The sequence below is a fragment of the Serinus canaria genome, chromosome 3 (genome assembly GCF_022539315.1).
Source record: "Serinus canaria isolate serCan28SL12 chromosome 3, serCan2020, whole genome shotgun sequence".
In the NCBI taxonomy this organism is placed as follows: domain Eukaryota; kingdom Metazoa; phylum Chordata; class Aves; order Passeriformes; family Fringillidae; genus Serinus; species Serinus canaria.
In genome coordinates this window covers 7,954,775-7,978,953 of record NC_066316.1, presented here as the reverse complement: position 1 = coordinate 7,978,953, position 24,179 = coordinate 7,954,775, and the positions used below count along the sequence as shown (strand labels likewise).

General features: G+C 42.7%; 2 protein-coding genes across 2 annotated transcripts in view; both read left to right on the top strand.

Annotated features, from left to right (window-relative positions):
• PARP1 (poly(ADP-ribose) polymerase 1) overlaps positions 1–11,278 on the top strand; it is a 31,790-nt gene extending 20,512 nt beyond the window's left edge. Inside the window, exons 13-23 of the mRNA XM_030235904.2 lie at positions 746–941; positions 2,214–2,342; positions 3,906–3,989; positions 4,762–4,884; positions 5,371–5,499; positions 6,204–6,302; positions 6,853–7,005; positions 7,274–7,401; positions 7,771–7,832; positions 8,910–9,024; positions 10,444–11,278. Coding sequence (XP_030091764.2) covers positions 746–941; positions 2,214–2,342; positions 3,906–3,989; positions 4,762–4,884; positions 5,371–5,499; positions 6,204–6,302; positions 6,853–7,005; positions 7,274–7,401; positions 7,771–7,832; positions 8,910–9,024; positions 10,444–10,525 — 1,300 coding nt within the window. The 3' untranslated portion in view covers positions 10,526–11,278. The remainder of the gene's footprint in view (positions 1–745; positions 942–2,213; positions 2,343–3,905; positions 3,990–4,761; positions 4,885–5,370; positions 5,500–6,203; positions 6,303–6,852; positions 7,006–7,273; positions 7,402–7,770; positions 7,833–8,909; positions 9,025–10,443) is intronic.
• Positions 11,279–16,968: 5,690 nt separating this feature from the next.
• Positions 16,969–24,179, top strand: part of LIN9 (lin-9 DREAM MuvB core complex component) — a 38,101-nt gene continuing 30,890 nt past the window's right edge. The window contains exon 1 of the mRNA XM_030235348.2: positions 16,969–17,056. Within this exon, the coding sequence (XP_030091208.1) occupies positions 16,978–17,056 (79 nt within the window). The 5' untranslated portion in view covers positions 16,969–16,977. The remainder of the gene's footprint in view (positions 17,057–24,179) is intronic.

Below are 24,179 nucleotides of genomic sequence, written 5' to 3'. Positions count from 1 at the left end.
CTGATTGTGTGTTTAGCTTTCCAGTCTCACTGGGTGCATGGCAGAGCTGTTCAGTGGTTGCATTGCTGGTTAGATGAAGAGATTGAGAAGGTTCTTTAAAATAAAACTGCCCCTGCCAAACACAGAAGTGACACAGAAACCCAGGGTAGCAAGGACTGTGGTTCAGCTCCAGATTTATTGCACTTTACCATGTTTTTAATAAGCTTGGTTCCTGCCTCATTTGTGTGAGGTTGTATCAAGTCTGTGATTCAGTACGTGGAGGGCTTTCAGTGCCTGCATTTCATACCTGACATATTGGAAGGGCTGATTGATTGTATCCCCATAAATACTACAGAAGCTCACCCAAGGTGCTGTCAGCAGTGCAAACAAATATTTGATTTACTTCTGGTTTCTCTAAAATACTGAACTCTGGGGCCTGGGGCTTAAAGGTGCTTTGTCTTTGTTTTTCAAATATATGACCCCAATAGTCTGAAGATTTGTATTTGCAAAACATGAAGATTGAAGAGGTGTTAGCCTCTCTTTTCCTGCTGTTCACCCATTTATCCTCAGAGTTGTGGTTCTGGTGTGTTAACACTGGGCATTTTTTTATACCAGTTCTTGGACATACAGTGATTCCTCTCAATGAAAAAATTGTAGAAATTTTTTTCACACTCTGTGATGGAGGGGTTGTTCCATAAAGTTACTGGTATGCAAATAGCACTGGGGTGGCTGATGGCTGTTCTTCTGTCCCATTCCATTTCTCCAGGTACTGGGTGTTCCGATCCTGGGGCCGTGTGGGCACTGTCATTGGCAGTAACAAGCTGGAGCAGATGCCATCAAAAGAAGATGCCATTGAACACTTCCTGAATTTGTATGAAGAGAAAACTGGCAATTCTTGGCATTCTAAGAACTTCACTAAATATCCCAAGAAGTTCTACCCACTGGAAATAGATTATGGACAGGTAACCCTGAAATGCCCCTGTCCCAGGTGGAGCCTTGCTGAGGTTCCCTGTGTCACTGTTCTGTTCTGTGCTTGCCCTTGGATCTCTTGCACTTCACAAACCAGGGGAATTAAAATGCAGCTGTTGCATCTTCTCTCTGCTACAGGGGAAAGCTATAGATCAAGGAGTAGCATCCATTAAAATAGACTGTTGGGAAACTAAAGAGTTTTCTGTTATCAAATCCCTTGAATGCTTGTTCCTGTTTACTCTGTAACTTTAGGGATATTAATTTGCACTTAATCCAGCAATCAGTTCACATACATCCTTTCTGAAAACTCGATTTTTTAATATTTAAAATAGATGCTTTTCATCTGTCTTCTGCCTCCAAAATCCTCCAAATGCTGTAGCTACTCCAGTGCAGTATTCCACTTAGTGCACATACTGAGCAGGCTGAGAAAGAAATTATTCACTGCCAGTAAGATTTGGCTTTTTAGACAGCTAAGATAAATAAGGACTCTCTTCCTTCTTTCCAGTTGGGGTTTGTGTGTTTATTTAAGGACATACCTGTTACCTGAACTATTTTCAGACTAAATAGTTGAATGCTGTAAAATTGCCAGAGCACGTATTTTCAAGACATTGTGTTTTTCCCTGGCCAAATTAATGGATGTCATCTTTCAGTGCAAAGCACTCAAAACTTGGCTTTAAATCTGGAAATCTGAATATTGCAGTGGCAAAGTGTCTGTCTCAGTGTCATGTACAGTGTTACTGAAAGCATTTGGCTGATGATTTATTCGTGTGAAGCTGTCCCCATGAAGGCATTGAGATGGTATTATGGCTAATTGATGATTCCTGTACACATCTGTGGCAGTTTTTATTACAAAAACTTGGTGAAACTAGTTATTACATCTGTTTTGTCATAAAAGCAGCAAAGTAAACAGTCATTTTTTCATGTGCAAGTCTCTATGCAGCAGAAAGCTTGCAGAAAAAGTAATTAATACTTGCTTGAAGTGAAGCAGCAATGCAAAGAGAGTTCCTAGTCCCTTAATTCTACTTTCTGCTTATTTTTTACAGTGCCATCTCTTGAAATAGTATCTGCCAAATTACTGAATAGGTGTTTTTTTAAGACCATTTTGTTCCAGAATGTCAGAGCAGTGTCCCACGCTCCCCATGAACTTCAGGCTAGTCATAGTATGCACACACTAAATTGGTTTTGAGTTGTTGCCATGGCAGCCAGCCTGTTACTTTTTAATCCTTTGTGATTTTGCTAATTCTGATACTATTTTTACCTTCCAGGATGAAGAAGCTGTCAGGAAATTGACAGTAGGTGCTGGGACAAAATCAAAACTCGCTAAGCCAATCCAGGATCTTATTAAGATGATCTTTGATGTGGAGAGCATGAAGAAAGCAATGGTGGAATTTGAGGTGACTGCACACATTCATGTTTCTCCCTAACCTACCATCATGCTTGCACAAACAGAAGCAAGTTCTTAGTAAATCCAGAGTGCTTCATACTTCCCAAAAGCCAAGTGTGAGTTTTAGATCTGTCTTAAAATAAAGGCAAGAGTCTGACTGGAATTTGCCAAGCCCTGGAAGCTGTAACTTAGTTGTGGTACATGCAGTTCTTAAAACACAGGTGCATTTTTTGTCTATCAGTGTCTTCAGTTTAACAAGCCTATGAGAGAATTGTCTGTCAGTCCTGGGAGCAGTAATCATTCTGTGGTTTTGTTAGTTTGTGGTTTTTCCCAGTCACATCTGCATAGTGACTGCTGTTTGCTGAATGCTCTTAAAGTAGTAACACAGATAACCAGTGTGCTGGTCATGTGACACAGGTGACACTCCTTTTTTCTAAGCAGGGATCCACATTTTGGGGCTGGAGTACCATGGATTTTAGGTAGCAAATGAGATACACCTCACACTAGAGAAATGCTGCCAGTTAGTACATAAACTAATGGAGGTGTCTTGTCAGAGTCCAGATCCTCTTCTGCACAGGGTGGACTTGGGGTTGTTTTGGTTGTATTTCTCATTTGTTCTATTAAAATTCTTATTTTCATCCATTCTTCTTTTCTCCATACTTCTTGACCCATCCTTCTGGCAAGCTTTCAGAGAATGGTTTGGTAGCATGATATGTCTCTCCTTGCACTGTTTTACTGGTGTGCAGAAATCCTGCTGTTTGTTTTAATGCAGTCATTTGAACTAATTCTAAATAACAAATTTCAGTTTTCTTCAGCCAGCTCTAGTTATCCTGCCTAAGACTTGACATTTAAGCAGCTGTTCTTTGCCCTCTGTATCATTATTTGGAGTGTCTACCTTTCAGAATAGGCTTTGTACCATTTTCTGCAGCTTACCTGAAAGCTTTCAGATGGCTTGCCCAACATTTGGTAGTACCTTAAATTAAATTCCAGTACTCTCCCAAGATCCATCAATACACAAAGAAAACCAACATTAAAGGAAATCAGTGGATAAAAGCAAGACATTGTTTTTAACTTAGTTGAGGGGTTTTGGCTCATTTTTTATGAATGTGAAGCACCTCCTAGCATCTTTGCATTTGACCCTTGATAATTGTAGGGTAAAGTTGGAACAGGGTGTCTGGATTGTACCTAGACACAGATGAGCTTATGAACAAGAATTACTTAATTCAGTTTGCTTCTTTGCCAGCCTTAAGTATATGGTTACTTAATGGATTGAGAAATGCATCTGACACCAGGTTAATATTAAACTTCATGCCAGATAATTAATATCCTATTTCTGTGTTGCCCTAGCATGTGTGCTTAGCTTCCTATTGCAGTATTCCTTTGGTTATAGGATGTCCTCTCAATGGTGTGTCCTTCTGACATAATTCCTCAATCGTCAGAGTCTAAGATGTTTCCATTCTTTGTTGGTCAATCCTATTAGCATGGAGAAATTAGTTCTCTAGAAACCAGAGAGGGGATGCTGCAGTGGTTTGAATGTAGTGAAAGTTGGGTTTAATACTTCTGTCTTTATCAGATTGACTTGCAGAAGATGCCATTGGGAAAACTGAGCAAGCGACAGATCCAGAGTGCATACTCCATCCTGAATGAGGTTCAGCAGGTGAGCATGAAAGAGATGTTAGAGCAAAAAGGGAATTCAGAAGTTGTTTTGGGCTCAGTGGGGTCAATGTTGAAGAGGATGTGGCTTCCATGGGTAACCATTTAGTTCTCTTCGCTGTTGTACCAGTGTGGGCAGTACTTGTGTGTTCAGCAGTTTTGTAGCACAAACTTTAGGTGTGCCAAACATAAATGGAGCTGAGCAAATGAAGCTGGTGCCTTGATCTAGTAGTGAGCTGGTGTTTCCACCCCAGAGAAGTCTGTCAGAGGATTAGAATAAAGGTTGAGTTGACAGAGGAAAGGGTCTAGTTTGATAAGGTTGGTGTATTTACACATCGTGATCTGAACCATTCCACAATCACTACACAGTATTGCCTTTACAGATTGCAAAAATGTACCAGCATAACCCATGGCTTTTTGTCACAGGCTCCTTGGCAAAGCATTGACACAGGAATTTCTTCAGATTCTAGAATAGATCAGAGCCTTGACAAGGATATGCACCATTTAAATGTCCTGAAGACATTATTTTGCCCTCCAGAAACATAATCCCCGTTGAATTTTTCTCATACACAATTCCATGTATTGCTGTGCAAATACTGTGACTTGCTGCACACAAGACACTTAAATAGAATTGTTCTTTTGAGTCCTGTGAGACTAAAGCATAAGCATTATTTGCATTGCTGCTCCTGTGTTAGTCCCTAAGTATCTTTTGTGGTTTTATTGCAATGGAGACTTAGTCTTACTCAGTAATTTTCTTTGGTGCTTGTCTTGTTTAGGCAGTTTCTGACAGTGGTTCAGAATCCCAGATTTTGGACCTCTCCAACCGCTTCTATACACTGATTCCTCATGATTTTGGGATGAAGAAGCCACCTCTCCTAAATAACTTGGAATACATTCAGGTATTGATGAGAAACTGTTTTTTGCAAATGTTGGAAAGTGTTGTTTGCAGACAACAGGTCTTGATGTTAGACATCTAACATAGAGAATATGTGAGGTTTAACACTTACTTAACCTCATAAAAGCAGAGATTAAAGTAAGCATTAAAACCTCACAAGCCAAAAGATAATCTGAAGAAAAACAAGTTTAACCTCATGCTTTCATGAGGTTAAACTTGTTTTTCTTCAGATTATCTTCTTGTTTGTTTATGTGCATGTGTCTGTAAATACGTACATGCATAAGGTATTAGAAGATAGAGATGTTATGTATATATATGTATATTTTAATGTATTTGGGTATGTATATATATTTAAATACAGTATTGTTGTGTTATTAGATGGCACCATGTGGTCAGTGATTGTCAGATACTTTTTTAATTTGGGATATCCCAACATATTCTGAACATGTCAAAGGCCGAAGTAACAACATTTCCTGTTTCAATTCTTCAGGCTAAAGTGCAGATGTTGGACAACTTGCTTGATATTGAGGTTGCTTACAGCCTTCTCAGAGGTGGAAATGAAGATGGAGATAAAGACCCAATTGACATCAACTATGAAAAACTTAAAACAGATATTAAGGTAAAGGAAGTAAAAGGCAATGAGTGGCTGTGAATACAAGCTGATGTCCTGTTAGTTTGGAGTAAAATAAATCACCCAGACTATAACTGGACAGATATATGGAACTGAGGTGGGTTAAAGAACTGGAGCATGTGTTCAAAGAGATGCAGAAAGAGCTGAGCTGTTTTGACCTGGAGAAAAGAAAGCTCAAGGGATATTGTATCAATATCTAGGAAAAGGTGACTGGAGAAAGGAAGAAAGAGGACAGAGGCAGACTTTCCTCAGTGGTTTCCAGTGACAAGAGGCAGTGGGCACAAATTGAAATACAGGAATATGTGTTCAAACAAAAGAAAAAGCTTTTGTTGGTGGTGTGGTTTGGTTTGGGTTTTTTAATTTGTTTACTCTGACAGTGGTCAAACAGTGGAAAAGGTTGCCCAGAGAGGCCATGGAGGCTCTCTTCTTGGAGGTGTTGAAGCTGGACTGGACTCAGTCCTTGGCTCTCCCTTCTTCGAGTGGAATTGAACATCATCTCAATTTCCAGCACTGTCTCAGACATTCTGTGGCTGTCTGTATATCTGTGCATCTTCTCTAGCTAGGAATGTATTTCCACTTAAATGGCTGAGGAGGTTTAAAGGGTGCAGTTGCAGGCATAGGGTGCATGTTGTCATGTTATAAGATGGCTGCTAGTTTGTGTGCTGAGGAGACTTCTCATTGCTTCTTTGCAGGTTGTTGACAAAGATTCAGAAGAAGCCAAGATTATCAAACAATATGTGAAGAACACTCATGCTGCTACTCACAATGCATATGACCTCAAAGTTGTGGATGTAAGCTGGGCAATAATGGGATTTACCTTTGGGAAGATGGACTCTCCTAAGTTGCTTTGCTTGTTTGCAATTGCCTTATATTTTGGAGTAGCTTACTCAGTTTCCTCTGTTAAAGGGATGATTTGATAGAACATTTTCTTTTAATTAGAATAGCAAAAGTCTAGGCAGAGATGAATCTAATGAGGTGTTTTTGCTTTGTTGTTTTTATTTTGATTTAATTTGCCTCAAAGGGAAGGTGGAGGAGTAATCTGAAATTGAACCGTAGTTCATTGAATGATTTTTTCAGAAAAATAGAGCTCATGGAAATGCAAAAGAAAAGGTGGAAAAGTAATCAATAACAAGTGCTGCATGATTGCTGCTACCTCTGTTTTGCTAGCCTGACGCAGCCAATTACAAACACTAAAACCCATCCTGATCAATTTCCCTAGCAGATCAATGTACTTTGCAGATCGGATGATTTTTTTTTTCTTCTCCCCTCTGACGAGTTGCATTAAGTTAATGATTTATTTCCTTGGTTCTTCTTTTCCTCCTATCCTCTTGTGAACTGAAGATCTTCAGGATTGAGCGTGAGGGGGAGAGCCAGCGTTACAAGCCCTTCAGGCAGCTCCACAACCGCCAGCTGCTGTGGCACGGCTCCCGCACCACCAACTTCGCTGGCATCCTCTCGCAGGGCCTGCGGATAGCGCCGCCTGAAGCTCCCGTGGTGGGTGAAACAGCTTCTCTGGCTGCCTGCATCCCTGTGCCCAGAGATGGCCACAGGCAGAGACAGCCTAAAGAAGGGAATTTCTCTGTGGGGAGGGCCCTGTGTTATCTGCCGCCTTTTAGACAACACCGTGTCCCCGGAGTGGTTGTGCATTGCTGTCCACAAGAGTTTGAGTTGCTCTCCTGGGAGCCCAGCCAGTGGATTCAGTGCTGCCTTTGGGTTATTTTATTGCCCCAATTTTATTTATTTCTTTATTTCCTTTTTGCAGACCGGCTATATGTTTGGGAAGGGCATCTATTTTGCAGACATGGTATCCAAGAGTGCAAACTACTGTCACACATCTCAAGCTGATCCCATAGGTTTAGTACTGCTGGGAGAAGTTGCCCTTGGAAATATGTAAGTAACTTATAAAGAGTACTTGCCAAATGTGCTTAATACATCCTCATAGAAGGTGACACTACGATTGCAAGCCTTCTCTTCAGTGTGAAGAAGAAGCATGTGTTTTTTCTTCAAAAACAAGATCTGGTTTTTCTTAAAATAAGAGCTCTTGTTTCAGGTCTAGCTGAATCTTATACAAAATGCTAACATCATTAAAATTAGTAACCAAGACAAAGAAAGTTTGAGTTCCAGAAGACTAGAATTTAGATTAACTTTACATTAACTCATCATAAACTAAAGCCTGAAAATTTTGTGGTTTTTTTCTTCCCCACTAAGATAGTTTAAGACTAATGTAAAGTGCTATTTTGTGTTCTTTGTGCTGTCCAGGTATGAACTAAAGAATGCTTCCCACATCACAAAATTGCCCAAGGGAAAACACAGTGTCAAAGGTAAGCATTAGTAGTTGTCATTAGTAATCTGTAATTGATGGCAGACTTTGTTGTGGTGCTTAGCAAAGAGAGCTATAGTCACTTCTTAGCTGTACTTCCTTTAAGAAGTTGCATAATGTTGCCCTTTAGTTACATCAAGATTTGTATGGGGTGTTTTAAGATGCAAGTTAATACACTCTGAGTGTTAAGACTTAAGGTATTGAAGTTTAGGAGGAAACTTCTATTTGATGTTACACTGGAGAAAATATAAAGTACATTTTTCAACTTCTTACTTGCTTTCACCATAACAATACTGTGTATTTTAGAAGAGAGATGAATAGATCAGAAGAGTCATTGTTTAGCTTTCAAAGTGTCTTAGAAGCTTGGACAGAAGGGAAAAGCTAGGAATAAAAGTTCAGATGGAACAACTGCACTCATTACACTTCTATCTGCAAAAAGTGTCATATATTGAAAAAGAAGATGAGAGAAAAGACTTAGCTGTCTCACTCAAGCAAAAGAGATGGTAATCATGACTGAAGATGGAAGATTGAAAGTACCTTCAATCTTGGAAGAAAAGTACCTTCAGTAAGGAATGGCTTATCTTAAACTATTCATTTTGAGAGGCTTAAAAAATAGGTTGCCTAAAAGAGAATAAAAAGTGATTTTGCACCTTTTTCTATACATACTACTCATGTTGTTATGGATGTCAAATCAGATCTATATTGAAAATTTTATCGAGAATAAGAATTGGTTTGTTGTACTTGTCTGAAAATGCTGCAATGTGCATGTTTTCGTTCATGGAGTTAGGATGTGAGGGCTACAAATCTGTTCTGGTTTAGCTTTGATCATACAGATTAGACAATTAACAGTTGAAAGTCTGAAATTCTCATTTTTAATGTAGCAGAGTACAACTGTCATAAATATGGTGATGCTGAATTGAGTAAACAAACAGTATTTTTCATGTTCTGTTGAAGATACTTCTACACTTGATTTGAAAGTATATGTGAAGTAGTAGTTGGCTGGATGGATGATTTCCTTTTTGTGCAAATCTGTGTTTTCCTCCAAGATTTGTAACTAATGTTTTTTTTTCCTTTCTAGGCTTGGGCAAAACTGCTCCTGATCCCACAGCCACGACCACCCTTGGTGGTGTAGAGGTTCCCTTAGGGAATGGGATTTCCACAGGAATTAATGATACCTGTCTTCTGTATAATGAGTATCCTTTGCTGTTACCTTGGCTGTACACGGTGTTTGAGTGTCACTGCATTTGCAGGACCTCACTAAGGCCAGGTAGGAGTTTTGCCTCACTGTGTTTTGTTTGGTTTTGTTTAAATCTGCTTTGGGGAGTATTTGCAGACAATCTCTTCTGTAAGGGGGATGATTTTTACAGTTGCTGCACTTAAATTGTCATTCTGCAAAAAAAAGGAAATTATACACATTCCAGTAGCTATTCCCCAACAAGAACAGAAGTTATTGGAGTGGTCAGGCAAAACTGCTGTAGTGTTTTGCCCAGAGATGTGCCAGACAAGGGGAGGGGAATGCAGCCTGTGGTTTCTCATCACTCCAGTCTGGTTTCTCCCTCATGGTGCTATGGTATGCCAGCTTGGCCAGGAGGAGGTGGGGGAGCCAGCTCTGTGCTCTTGCACTCTCTCAGCACATCTTTTGTGTTCCCCAGACCTCTGCAAGTGTTGAAGTATGCCCCAAATGCCCAGCAGGGATGTAGCCATTAAGTCTCTTTCCAGGCAGAAGTGCCTTCAAATCATTTAGTGCTTTAAATCCACAGGAGGTCACAAGAATGTAAATAAGTGATGTCTAAGGTCCAGCTGGCTCTCTTCACTGCCAGTGAAGCAGATAACCCAGTAATGCAAACTTTGGGTTTGTAAAAACTGCCTTTGGCCTTGGTGCAACACAGCTCATGGCAATACTGGTTTTATCTTGAGTTTTCTTAAATACACCATCTGTCAGATGATGAGCTATAATACAGTTGATATTAGCTAGTTGAGATAACATGATGTGTATTTATTTTGTTTTACACTTTGAGATTAGAGGTAAGTTTGATTGTGAAACATATAGATGAGCTGGTACTGTCTCTGGAAAAATAAGACTGTGCAAACACTGACAGTCATTGTAGAGCTCTTCTCTGTGATTCCAGTTTGGGTTTTTTAGTGGAAAATTAAGGCATTAATAACTGTGCTGGAAGGTAGCAATAGAACTACAATTACAATTGCAGATGCTGGATCTGAATCTGTAGCTCTCATTTAAGCTATATGACTCTTCTGCCCAGATGTCAAGACAGATATGTGTTACTCTGACAAAAAAAAATTTTCAGGAGCCACAGCCCTGTATTTAAGTCAGTTCACCTGCCTGTCACTCAGGATTCCTGCTGCACTATTCTCCACAGAACTTAATTGCTTGTTCCTAACTATTGTATAAAACAATTTCAGATTTTTCAGATGGAAAAGTCAGATTTAAAGCTTTGTGGTTTGAGCTCTTAGAATTGGTTAATCACACAGGCACAGTGACTTAATCACACAGGTATGGTAACTTAAGTTCAAAGGTGAAGTTCACTGTGGTTTTAGGTTTTTCTGTGTCATTAATACCAACTACTATAATTATTCCTTAACATTCTTCCCAGATATATTGTGTATGATGTTGCTCAGGTAAATCTGAAGTACCTGTTGAAACTGAAATTCAACTATAAGACATCACTCTGGTGAACAGTATTTAGAAGCCCTGTTAGAGTTATACTGTAGTTACACTATAGCGTTGACTTCTGACATGCTTATGCATTGACTTCTCTTACCAAGATATCAAGAGCTAAACTGCAGAAGAAATTACTAAATCCCGTTTAGTACAACACTTAGTGAAAGTTTTATATAAAGTGTGGCAATACATGGACCTGAATTCTGATGAGAACGAGTACCTGGTTTTGTTTTATACCACTTCTAATTCTGGTGCTTTAAGTGTTTCTTTTAATTGACCAAACTGACAAGAAAGAAAAAAGGAAATTATTCTGGTGTTCTTAGCCAAACAGAGCTGGGCAAGAACAGGAGAAGGAACTTGAGCATATTTGTGGTACTTGCTCTGTTAAGGTTTCCCCCTTGTTTAAGAGACACTTTTTCAGTTTTCACTTGACTAAATGATAAATGTGCATTTATTTTGAGGTAAAAAAATAAAAGCTAATTTCATACTAACAGTTTTATGTTTCAAAACTTCCAAATTGTTTTGGTTTTGAGTCATAATTTAAATGTATTGGTAGAATGTTCTTAAACATGGTATCTCTCTCAAGGATCAAATGCCAAATATTGAAATCTGTAGTCATGTTTCAGGAAATAATGGTGAAATTAAAATTTGGACTTTCCACTGAGACTTCATCTGTCAACAGTTGGTGTGGTAAACATGGAAAATAAGCTTGTGCTGTTTGAATTTAGTATTAGCCCAAATAAACCTCCTTTAAATACCTCCTTCAACATGATGTAAGTTGGTTGTTGTAGACTCACATCCTAACAAAGCTGTAAGTTGATTTTGGGCTCAAGCTTCGTTCATCAAGGCCCGGAGTGAGGTCTGTTGCTATTTTGTTGGTGGTCTTGAAATGCCTGTCTCAAAACAGCAATACAAACTGATAAGTTCAATGTTTCATGATGTTTGTTACTTCTCACTTTTAGCCATTGAGCAATATGGGAGCACTTAACCATAGAGCAACATCAGATCATTCTCCTAAGAATTGCTTGATTTCTCTGGGGCATTAGGGAAAGTGATGGCTAATTCCCAAGACGGGGACAGTTCAAGCTGATTCTGACAGTTGTGGCTTCAGTCTTTAGTAACCTGTGTGGAAAGAGCAGATCTATTTCCTAAAATGTTGTTGTGTCCCAGGGCCTTTTGTAAAAGGAGTTAAAGCCAAAGTGTTGCTAATGGTGCAGGTCTTCCCAGGACCCCTGAATGAGAAGAGGATGAAGAGTGATAGATGAAAAATAAAGCTGCTTTCAGGGAGAGAAGGAAATGTAGAAGGACTGGGTAAGTTGTATGGCTTGAGGACAGCTCAGCAGAAAAAATTGATTGAGAATGGTGATAATGGATTTTGAGAGGAAGAGAGTAGCCTGTCTTCTGCCTCTTAAGTAGCTTAACCAGTGGCTAATCATTGTTTTGCTTCCAAAAAAACCCTTTTGGTAAGTCACTTAAGTATGATCTTGTCAGTCTCTGAAAGAGAACATGAGAACTTGTTCAATTTAGTTATAAGATAGATTATTTTTTCCCCCCTCTTAAAAGCAGTTTACAGTTCAGTTTGGAACCAGGAGTTGAAGGCAGCTGCTTTTGATGCTCCCTCAGAGGTGGCTGAAAGTTCCCTGTTGCTCCAACCCAAGCAGCACAAGGAGTGCTTTGTGCTGTATACATAGTGCTCAGTTACAAGTGCAGCACAAGGAAGTACATCCCAAGCTGTCCCTAAGTTCACAAACACAGCAGGAAAAGCTACAGGGCTTGCTGAAGAGGCAGCAGGTGCCCTTTGGGGGCTGTGGGAGAGCCCTGTCACCGTCCTGCAGGGAAATCTGATGTCAGCCCAGGCGCTGCTTCTGCTGCCAGCTTTGGGAGCGGAGCAGATCCGCCAGACCCAGCAGATGAGCAGCCTCTCCCCAGGGCCAGGCTGGCAGGAGCAGCGTGGTGACAGTCACTGAAAGCACTGCTTTGGCAGTACCAGCACAGAGCAGAGCTGGATGAACAGGCAGTCCCATTTCTGTCAGAAGCACTTGAAAAGAACAAGTTTTCAAGACATTAGGTCCCATGACATCCTGTGCTTTTTTTTTCAGGGGAGACATGTTGAGGAATGGCTTGTGATCTAAATGTTAAACTACCAAAAGCAGCAATTTATAAATATTTAACCATTTTATCTTTATTTAGCTTGGCTGCAGGCTCTGTTGTACAACAGCTCACAGACATTAAGATAGCCCGTGCAGTTAATTGAAGGAAGCCAGCTTACTGATTCACAGTCAGTGTAAATTCTTTCTGACTTGCCTGAGTTCATGAAGGAAAAAAAAAATTAAAGCACAAGTTTCCCATCCTGGTACTTTAGCCATTAAACAATGACATTCTGCCACTGCCCCCATTCAGTTTCTAATCAGAGGAAGGTGGGGGGGGGAACCCCAAAGCAAATAATTTGTATATGACAAAGACCTCTGGACACATGAAATTTTGTCAATGCCATAAATAATTGTACTCCTGTTCTTAAATGAGCCCTGAAGTGTTTGTAACTTCTGAAGTCCCTGCTTCAGCTTGCTTTCTGGGAGACTGTTACAGACCTCACTCTGTGAATTACATAATGATGTAATTGTCTGCTGAAATGTTATTGCAGCCAATTTATATCCCACTTTGTGTTTTACCTGAATTGCCTTTATGTATGTGTCGAGGCCCCTAACTTAGTCCATTATACTCACACCTCTGTTATGCCCATAAAAATAGTTTCCACTGTTGTGGACTATATGCATCTGAACAAGAACTTGTGTGTGCTTTCACTTTAAAATTAACACCAGGCTGCTTCTCCAAAAACGGTCATTTTGGAGATGAAGTGGCACCTGTGAGAAGAAATACAAATGTAGATCCCAGCTAAGATGAATTGCTGTGATGCTTTTCATTTGTTCTGGTGTAAAGGTAGCATGTGGGCCTGTTGTGGGCATTGCAGGTCACTTCTACAGAAGTGAGATATACAGGGACAGGCAAGGCGAGAAGAAGAAATGACTCCCAACAAGTCAAAAGGGAAACTACTGCTTCCTCCACACCATTAAGAAGTATGTGATTAATACTCGTTAAGAAGTATGTGATTAATGCAGCAGGACTCAGACTTCACAAGAAGGTGCTTCAGTGACTAAAGAGCACTCACTTCTGCCAGCTGTCTGTGCTTTTCTTCCTACTGCCAGGGCCTGCCTAGGGGAGATGAGAAAATGACAGGGTAGCTGTCTCCTGGACGCAGCACTACCTGCTCTGTGCTGACAGGACTCGGAATGCGTTGGTCAGTAGGTGGTGTAAGCCATGTCTTACTGTCATCTGCAGCAGCTGAGCAGCCATGGAGCAGGGCAGTGCTCTCTGCAGCAGTTCAGCACGCACCATTAGGAGCAGTTGCCTAACGTGACCCTGTCGAGATCCAATGGCAGCAGTGCAGCCATTCAGAGACCTCCCCCCAGGGTGCCAGCAGGTGAGTCAGCAGCACCTCAGGCAGGTTGTTGGCAGGGATGTTTTCAGTCACCCTGCCTGTCGGAAGAGTGGTGTCATTTCCACATCACCCAAGTGCAAACTGCAAATTTGCCAGAGTGGTAAAAGGATGCACTGAAAACATTGTGTGTTTGTGTGTACCCTGACGAATGGCCCTGGCTGGGGCTTTGTAAACAGGGTCGTGTTTGTGTGACTTGGAAACAGCGAGCACAGGACAAACGAAAACCCAGAACATGGAGATACTGCAGCACTCATTAAAGGCCAAGATGTAAAAGGTTCTTTATCCAGGAATCATAATACACTCTTGATTGTTACCCTTCTGTTAAATATTTTCCAAGTGCAGCTGTTGGAATGAAATGAAGGAATAATCATCATTGTGCTGTTGGGAGCAGAATTCTGCCTTCACACCTGTTAATTTGTGAGATGATTGGCAGGAGACATTTGGGAAGGGGGAAAATCTCTCTCACCTTTTTCATCTAGTTTTGTTTCAGTCTACAAAGACTCCCTGAAAGGCACTGAGTTTGATTCCTTTTTCCCTTGTAGAAATTCACATTCTTGAGGACTGTTGCGAAATGTGATTGTGTGGTAGAGCACTTTTCACCCCTCCTCCCTTGCAAAGCCCTTGCTCAGGGAAAGCTGTAGCACCAGGGTGGCTCTGGGCAACGCTGCTTTCAGCACAGCCAGACCTGATGACAAGGTTTACAAAGCACAGCAGTAAAAACCTCGCTGGTGATCAGTGTCCTCTGTCAGCTGTGGAAGTCTCAGTGTCTCCAGTCTTGGCTGAGCATTACCATACAGCCCTTGGAGCAAGGGGAGCACAGCTGAAACACAGAGAAATATTGGTGTTATTAACACCTTGTTTAACTGAGCCTGGAAGGTCTGGTCCGTGTCAGGCGTTTTGGGTGGTGGAAGTGTTTTATTAAAAGGGGAAAAATGTGCAGGATTTAATGTTTGGGGGAATTGGTGTTTGGAATACCACACATTACTATTGAGTTGGGTTTTGTTACTAGTTTCTTTACTTTTGTGCCTACAGTGCTTTGCAACTGCCTACTGTAGCAGCTTTCTTTGGAGCTGTGCAGTATGGAAAGCTCTGACTAAAGAGTCTTAGGCCCTTTGGGGGCTAAGGGGAGGGAAGGCTGTTTAAACAACCTTTCAAAATGTCCTGAAAAGGGGGCTGGAAATGCAAGCTAGGCTTTGTATTTTCTTTTTCCTTTTATTTTTTTCCTCATTTTTTCTTTTTTCAGCTCTGCTACAATGTACATAGAAAGCCCTGGGGGGAATTTCTAAAGCAATTCACTCAGTTTGTTTCTTCGCTTAAAAACTGGCTTTTTCCCCTTGAGCACAAGGGCAACGTTTATTTTATTTATTTATGTATTAAAATTGTTTAATAACATGACCTATATCCTGCCCCTCTCAGCCTGCTAGAGAGCCTAGTCATCTGAGTTCACTAGCAAATTAAGAACACAAATTATATTCTATTCCATGTCCCAAGATAAACATTTTCTGTGTTGTGTAGAATCTTTGGTTTAACCTAGGTGCTTTCAAAGAGCTACATACAACCAGGCATGGCATCCATTTTGCATTACACCACCCTGCTCTTGTTTAACATATGACATGGACTTCTTAGCCTTGACTAAGATATACTGTTTATTTATTTTGGGGCTCAATTTGCATTTTCATATTTATTTTTATATCTTAAAAAAAGCAATTTTGCTTGGTATAATAGCAGTAGATACTCAAAGCCAAACCTATGTAGAGAGTCTGGTCCATGAGCAATGAAGGTGCTTGTGGTTCATGGTGGTATTTCCATGCTTGTATTTCTTGCTGCAGAAGCTTTAGAATTCACTGTGGTGCCGAGACTACTAAGAAAACTACACAAAAAAACCCCACTGCTGCTGCTTGAAGAAAGCTTTTGGGGGTGAGATGGTAGAGGGCAGGCCAAGACAAGGAGCTTGTTAGGAAACAGCCACCCACTTCTGGGGTTTGTTGGCTTTCCCTGGCACTGGGTGAGAGCAGGTGAGACCTTGACCTTCAGGCCTTGGGCTGGGTGAGCATTTCAGCTGCCTCTTGGGCAAAGTGCCACAGACCGTGACAGCAGGGCCAGGGCTGGCTGGGCTGGGATTGTTGTGATCCCTTACTCCTCCTGGAGCCTCACCTCTGCAGTCCTTTATGAAAAGTGACAAGGAAAATAGGCACAGTTAAGTAAAACATTGTTACTCAGTGAAGGAGGATGGATATAATGTAGTGGGATTGTTTAAAGACTCAAAGCTAGCACAGCTAGCTTTGAGTGTGACCCTTTGTGACACCTCCACCTCCTTTCCCCAAATCCTGAACTGCCGGTCACTCATTCCCCTCATCCCACATCATAAGATTGACAGGGCACTGTTGGAGCAAGTCCAGAGGAGGACCATGATGGTGGTAAGAGGACTGGAGCACCTGCCCTATGACAACAGGCTGAGAAAGCTGGGGCTCTTCAGGCCTGGAGAGGTTTGTGTGAAGACCTCATGGCAACCTTCCAGTATCTGAAGGGAGCTCTAAGGAAGCCAGAGAGGGACTCTGTCAGGAACTGTAGTAGTGATAGGACGAGGAGTAATGGGTACAAACTGAAAGAGGGGGAAATTAGGTTAGCTATTAGGAACAAAGTCTTTACTGGGAGTGGTGAGATACTGGAACAGGTTACCCAGAGCAGCTCTGGCTAGCCCAGCCCTGGAGCCGTTCAAAGCCAGATTGGATGGGGTTCTGAGCAGCCTGGTCAAGTGAAAGGCGCCCCGGCTGTGGCAGGGAATTGGAACGAGACTGGAAGTAGTGTAGCGTCCACTCCGACTCCGGCCGGCGGTGTTCCCTGCGCTCCCGGCCGAGCCCGTTCCTGCGCCGGGAGCGGCGCGCGGGCCCGGCCCCTCACGGCCCGCGGGCGGAGGCCCCGCCCAGCGCGCGCGCCCGCCGCGCGCCCGGCCCCGTCTCCTCCCCCAGAATGCCCCGCGCCAGGCAGCCTTTGAAAAAGCGGCGCGGCTCGTTCAAGATGGCGGAGCTGGATCAGCTGCCTGACGAGAGTGAGTAGGGTCCGGTGCCCCCGCTCCCGCCGCCCCCTCGTCCTGGCAGGACACCCGCGCCGCGCCCCGCCGCCCGCCCGCCTCCTTTCTTCCCTCCTTCCCTCCCGCCGCGGGCGCTGTGCGGGGCCGGAGCCCGAGCCTCCTCCCTGGCAACCGGGCCGGCCCGGCCCCCCCACCACCACCCCCCCGCCGCCGCCCCTCCCGGGCGAGGCCCCGGCCCGAGCGGCGGGTGGAGAGCTCCGTCCCGAGGGTGCGACCCCCGCTGCCCTCGGGGGTGCCGGGGCCGGGCCCCCCGCCCCGCCCGGGCGGCACCTGCCGGGCCGGCGGGGCGGGAAGCGGGAGCCGGGCGGGGCGCAGTGACAGCCCGCCCTGCCCGCGGGGGTCGGGGCAGTGCGGGGGAAGGAGCGTCCTGGCCCGGGGAAGGGGTGAGCTGCCCGGCGCTCCGGACCCGGCTGGCGCTCGTGGGGGCAAGAAGGGCTGGTGTGTTCGTAGCCTGTGCCGTGCACGGTGCGAGCAGCTCCGCAGGGCTGAGGGTCAGGCCGTGCACACGCTGTGTCTGGGGGGCACTGATGAATGCGCAGGGAAGAGCTCAGAAACCTTGTGTTGTGTGTCAGCAGCACAAAGCTGGCTGTACAGGAAGACAGCATGTAAACATGTGTTTTCATGCATAGGGTTCTGCGTATCTGCCCCTCGAGTGCTGTGTCCAGTTCTGGGCCCCTCACTGCTAGAAGGACATTGAGGTGCTGGAGGGAGTCCAGAGAAGAGGAGTGGAGCTGGGGAAGGGGCTGGAGCATGAGTCTTTTGAAGAGTGACTGAGGGGGCTGCGGGTGTTTAGCCTAGAGGAGACTCAGGAGTGGCCTTATCACCCTCTCCAACTCCTGAAAGGAGAGTGTAGCCGGGTGGGGATTGGCCTCTTCTCCCAGGCACAAATGAGAGGGCATAATCTCAAGCTTCAGCGGGGGAAGTTAAGATTGAATGTTAGGAGGAATTTCTTCACTGAAAGGGTGATTGGACATTGGAATGGGCTTCCTAGGGAGGTAGTGGAGTCACTGTCCCTGGAGGTGTTTAAGGAAAGACTGGATGTGGCAGTTAGTGCCGTGGTTTGGTTAAAAGCTGGACTCGATGGTCTTAGAGATCTTTTTTAACCTCATTGATTCTGTGATCTCCATAGGGTTTGTGTGGATGTTGTTTTCCAAGAGCACAAGGATTTGATTAAAACTTTATGTAGCTAAAAACCAGACATGTGTTGCCATATATGTGGATTCCTGCACAAACTACTTAAGTGTTACAGAAGACGAAATTATTCAGTGTAAAATGTGTCCGGATGCCATCTTGATGTGTCCTCTTACAAACTGTGAACTCCTGCCAAGCCAAAACTAAGGCATTTACTGCTTTCAATGCATGTGCACAGAACGGGGCAGACATCTTTTGGTGACACTGTTTTGTTCAGCACCACACAAGTTCATCAAGATAGCAACTCTTTCCATATCCAAAGCCTCTCAGAGAGAGGTGACTCGGAGTGGAAATCTTGCTTCTGGCTGCTCCATGTTTGTCTTTGTTACAGCTCCAACAACTGTCAGGAGAAAGATTGGTTAATGTGCCCACATGGCCAGTGTCACTGTGTTTACCAAACAGATTTATGGAAGATCATCATAAATTATGGATGGAGCTGACACTCTCAGCTTGGTGCAGCTCAGTCATGGATGCTGTGCTGCATTTAGAGACTGATTAATACAAGTCATGGACTAGTTGATATGACTGTAATTAATAATTAGCTGTGGTTTATTGCTTATTAAATGAACTTTCCCTGTTCACTATTGCCACCAGGATGGGCAATGTTCAAGTTACTGTTCCTCCATTTGCCTTGCCCATTTTCCAGAGAAAGCATTGTGTGTTTCAAGAGGTTAATGTGAACCATGAAAAATAATTTTCTTCTCTGTCACTTTGATATTGCCTGCAGTGACATTGGGAAGGTTTGACAGGTCTGTCACTTCACCTGTGGCAGATACATAGTAGAGTGTGTGACTCAGTTTCCCTTAGGATTGGGCTATGCTGGCCACCCTTGCAGCAGTGTTAGTGTTACAATCTCTGCTTGGCAGGTGAGGCAGACACGGTGTGGTTGTTTGTAAAGGCAGTAAACTTCTGCTCTGACCTTGACGTTAGGGTTTGTATTTGCCTAAGTTTGGTGCAAGTCAGGGGTGTTTTCCATCAGACAGGGGGCTTCATGTTTTCTGTAGCATTGCTGAACTGCTGGAACTGTGAAAGTTTCAAGGTGGCTGCCTTGTGCTTCCATTCCTATTCTATCCAGTTTTGGTGATCTGGATGTTTTCAAATTACACTAGTTTGTGCCACACATAGTTATTTCATTTCCAACCCTATACTTAAAATGAAGATGTAAACTTAGTCCTGACTAATTTAGCACTGACTTCATGCAGCTTGATATATAAAGGACAATAACAGTAAGCATTGCAAAATTGGTTTTGGAGTATTCTTATGGTATGAAAAGAAGTTCCAAAAAAAGTCAGAATAGTTCTTTATTAAGAGACTTTCAGATTTATGCATCACCCCTCTGAATCTCCTCCAACATAGTTTATAGTGAAGTAGTGGACCATAACTGAGTTTTCACATAAAAATAATTGCAGGTAAACACAGCATACTTGGTGACAAGAAAGCTGACATTTTGCTGTATGGTAAGAACCACACAGTTTTACTTTCAGATTGGATGTCTGATGAAGTGGAATTTGTCCCAGAGTATTCTGATAGCACCTGCTTGCCGTCTGGCAGGTTCTGTAATGCAGCTGGGCCACGACTGTTCCTTAACCCAGGAGTGAGATGAATGTAATGCACACAGTTGTCTCTCATGACTTGTTTTACCTGCTGAAGTTACTACTCTGTTCTTCTCTAGAGCTGCTATTCTGTCCATATAAAACAGTGAGAGGCTTCATGCTGACAGCCTGAAATGATGTGTAAGTTTACATGCATTTCTTGTAGTTTGAGGCCTTTCCTGTGCTGCCAGGGGAGAGCCATGCAGTGATTTGGGATGCAGGTGAAGAAAGAACAAATCCTGTTCTTTCTTCACCTGCATCTGTGGCAAATCCTCTAGCTGAAAAAGTCCAGAATATTAAAGGTCCCAATTGCAGAAATACTTCAAATACTAATAATTTGATTTATATTTTGAAGACAAAAAAATTGTTTCTGCAGGCTGTTGGGTTGGTGCCCAATGAGTGACTAATTTTAGTCAATGCCTTTTTTTTCCTTCTTCTTATCTCCTGGTAACTTTGCAGTGGAGGTAAATTGTGGGCAGCCTTGGTGCTGCAGACCAGATGGCTTTTTCTCTGTGTCTCAAAAGAGGGAATCAGTGGATTGTATTGGAGCATACATAATGCTGCCCTGTCTCCTGCTACTGGTAATAGCAATCTGATTTGTGGGCTGGCTGGTTCTAAAGCTTGTGCAGTGCAGCTGAGGGGAGGCTCTAATGTGAAATGAACTTTCTGCTGAGGTGAGGCTCTGCTAAAACAAGCAGCACGTGCAGATGTGACCAAAGATTGTCCTGGTCCCGCTGGAGGCAGAGCTCTGCTAAGAGCAGCACAGGCAAAGCCACCTATTGGTGCATCCTTTGGCACAAGCTGCTCTGAGGAAAGAGGGTGCTGGGACCTGCTCTGTGAGAGGGAGAGGGAGGTGCCATTTTTGACAGGAGGGTGCTGATCAGGGATCAGGGGCACGGGCCGCTGCCAGCAGTGAATCCTCTGCTGCCAGCAGTGAATCCCGTGCTCCCTGCACACAAACTCCAACCAGCAGCAGGAGAATCGGAGAAAGAGGCACCCTCCTCATCCAGGGGTGATGGCTGTCAGGGTTCAGCTTTTACAGTGCAAATTCTGAAGTCAGTGTTTTGCCAAATATCATGTATTGGTAGGCATGGTTGGTGCTGTTCCTAAGGGCTTGTGTTTTAGGGCAGGCAGAAGGGAAGTGGGATAAGGATCATTCTGCATGGGTTTTTATCACATGGGGGAGGCTGCAGCATAAGGGCAGCACTTCAAGCAGAAATTGTTGTCTTTATCCCCAGCATGACCTTTTGCTGTGGTTCATGGGTCCTCTGCTCTGCTGCTGTCTTAGCGGCAGGAGGTTGTGGCACACCTCTGGCACTTCCAGTTTTCAGCCCCAAGGGCCGTGAGCCCAGCACTGCTGTGGCCTGGATGTTTGAGACAAAAATCAGCAGAACTGTGTGAGATTGCAATATGTGGGAGAAGGCTCAAGGTTTGCTTTGTGGCTGCTATACAGTACTCTCAGCTAATAGTTTTTGGGATTATTTTTGCTGCCTACCTTTAAAATTGTATGTTACCATGGTATCAGTGTATTGTCCATTATGAGAACACAGTTTCAAAAAGAGGGCTTTGTTATTGTGGTTATTGTCTACAGAAGTCCTGTAGAAGGGTTCACATGGCTGGAAAACCTACTTCCATCCAGTAGCTGAAGTATGATTTGGAAATATACATATGTCAGTTTATTAGTGGGTTTGTAACATGAGGAAAATACTGATTCATCTTGAAGTGAAAAGTTAAGTGTTTATTTATTTATTTCTTTACCTCTTCAATGAAACCAAAGTTTGGAGGAAGCTTTAAAAAGTCCCCAAAGCCAGTTTTCCCTCTTATGTGTGTGTTTTACTTTCAGAGTTTTCCTGAATAAGCTTTCCTTGCAGTGACCAATTGTTTGAGAGGCTTCCTCTTCTGAAGCAACTTGTGCCGTGCTTGTGTAGATGAATGATCTCTTGGAGGATTAATGACTCAGTCTATAATAAAGGCTCATGTTTTTCCCTTCTCCAGGAGTTTCTTCTGTCACACAATTTTTAGTGCTGGCAATGCAGACTAATTACATAGGTTTTTGAGGTAGTCATGCAACCAGTGTTAAAATAACTGCTCACCTGTGCAAATTTAGACAAAATAGTCTAACGATCTGGAGAGGAAAGGCTTTGGATAATGTAATTGCTGATCTGGATCCTAGAATTTTCTATATTGATTTAGATATGCCCCTTTGTGCTCACACATTAGTGAAATCAGTAGCTATAGAACAGCCCTGTGGTTACTTGTAACATTTATTTTCAAAATTATCAGCTGTTATAAATTTATTATTAAATTGAAAACACTTTCACAAGCCTAATATGCTTGTGTGTGTTCCTGTTTAGATTTTCAAATCAGTAGTTGGGAAGCCACTTTTAACCTGCTTTGCTCCATCTTAGTACTGAGGATGTTCATCAAGGCATTCACAGCTGCCCATATTGAATTGTGGACTCCTCCTCTTTTATTCAGTTACAGCGTTTTCAAATGAGGGGAGGTAGTAGTTTTAAACTTGATTTTAAACTTAAACCTGTCTTTTATTTTTGAAAAGAGTAAAAGCTTTTGCACTTTTCTCCCACTCCTCAAAGCCTGTCTCCACATCAGAAATACTTTCCAGAGAGTTCATAGGGCCTCGGGAGCAGATAGAGGAGGTTTTTAAGTTCTCTTTATGTGTGTCCTCCCTCCCTGGGAGCAGGAGGGGCGGGAGGAAGGATTGCTGGGGGCTGTGTGCTCAGCGGGAGCAGCAGTTCAGGACTGGAGGAGCTGTCCACGCTCAGGGAGCCGCGCTGGCCGTCGCTGCAGCCAGCCAGACACAAAAACATCAGGGCCCTTGGCATGCCAGGCTTGGCACACCTGGCATGGTTTTAACTTTGGTGGCTTTTTATCGATTTGGTTTCATCTGGACTTGCTGAAAATCATTTCTTGCAAGTGTTACAAAACACATAAATACACTTATTCCTGACTCTCGGTTACTGATGAGCTTCCTGTTATGATACTATTTAATACCTCATAATCTAGAACAGGGTTATTTTTATTGCACATCTGTGGTGTACATATTTTACAGAATCATTGGGAGTTTTTTTCAGAGCCAGGAAAGGCCATTATAATCATCTTAGATTCTTCATTAAACATGCTGGGTATACTTGTATTTGGAATTTCTGTGCATCAGTTTCCAGCTTCCTTTTTAGTTACAGTTCTCTTTAAAAATGTATTGAACATGGTTTAAGATTTTGAGTCACAGGGAGTTCAACATGCCTTTTCTTGGTATAGTTACCTGAAATCTGTTAAACTTTGTAATCATTGCTAATCTAAATTACTCAATGTGATCTTTCATTAAATAGGTCTCATTATGCCTTTCCATTAAAAAAAAAGGCTGCAGAGCTATTTTACCTATCTGAATTATCTTCATTTGCAGATACTTGTGATCAGTGTAGATCTTGACCTTCTTTGGGAAGAACAAGATTGGAGTGTCTTAATTTTCTCACAATAAGACATGTCTTTAGATCTTGAAATTTATCTCCTAGATCTCTGCTGAATCTTTTTCTAATTTTACAGACTTAGTCAAGTGTGAACACTGTGTTCAGGTAATTAATTTACTAACAGCATATGCAGAACACTACTCAGTAGGATAGTAAGACAAAGCTAAGGTAATTTACAGTTTGCACTGGAGCCGTGTGCCAGTGCCACTGCTGTGCTGAGCTGCCTGTGCTGCCTCCCTAGGTTAAGGGTTTTTTTACTCTGAGTATTAAGAAAGTCACCTTTGAGATCCTCTGAACCTGGAGGAGCTGGGAGTAGATTTTAGTTGTAATAACCTGTATGATTCACAGGCCTTATTTCTTGCTTTCCACCCATTTGGTTTTTAAGTGTTTCTGGAAATGAAGTCTGTGTCATTGTCATAATAGATATTTACATTCAAGTGTGTGTGTGTGTGTATGTATTCTACTTTAATCTCTGTTTATAATTAAAATGCAGGTTAAAAAGACTGTCTGTGATTATATATTTGTTATTCAGAACAGGAGTGTCCAAGATTACTGGCATTTAGTGTGAGGCTAATATATTATAAATCTAATAATTATTGTGAGTGAAGTTTTGTATAGTTTGAATAAACTTAACCTATCCTGCATCACTTAGCAGCTTTTATAGTTCTTGAAATGCTTCTGTCTGTATTTAGTGCTGGTTGGTTTTGATTGTAACACAGTATTGCTTAGATCATCATCCTGGTTTCTGGTTTTGTGGCCCTGGTAGTATTGACAGTACTGCCCAACTCAAAGGAAAAAGTGGGGAGATGTACC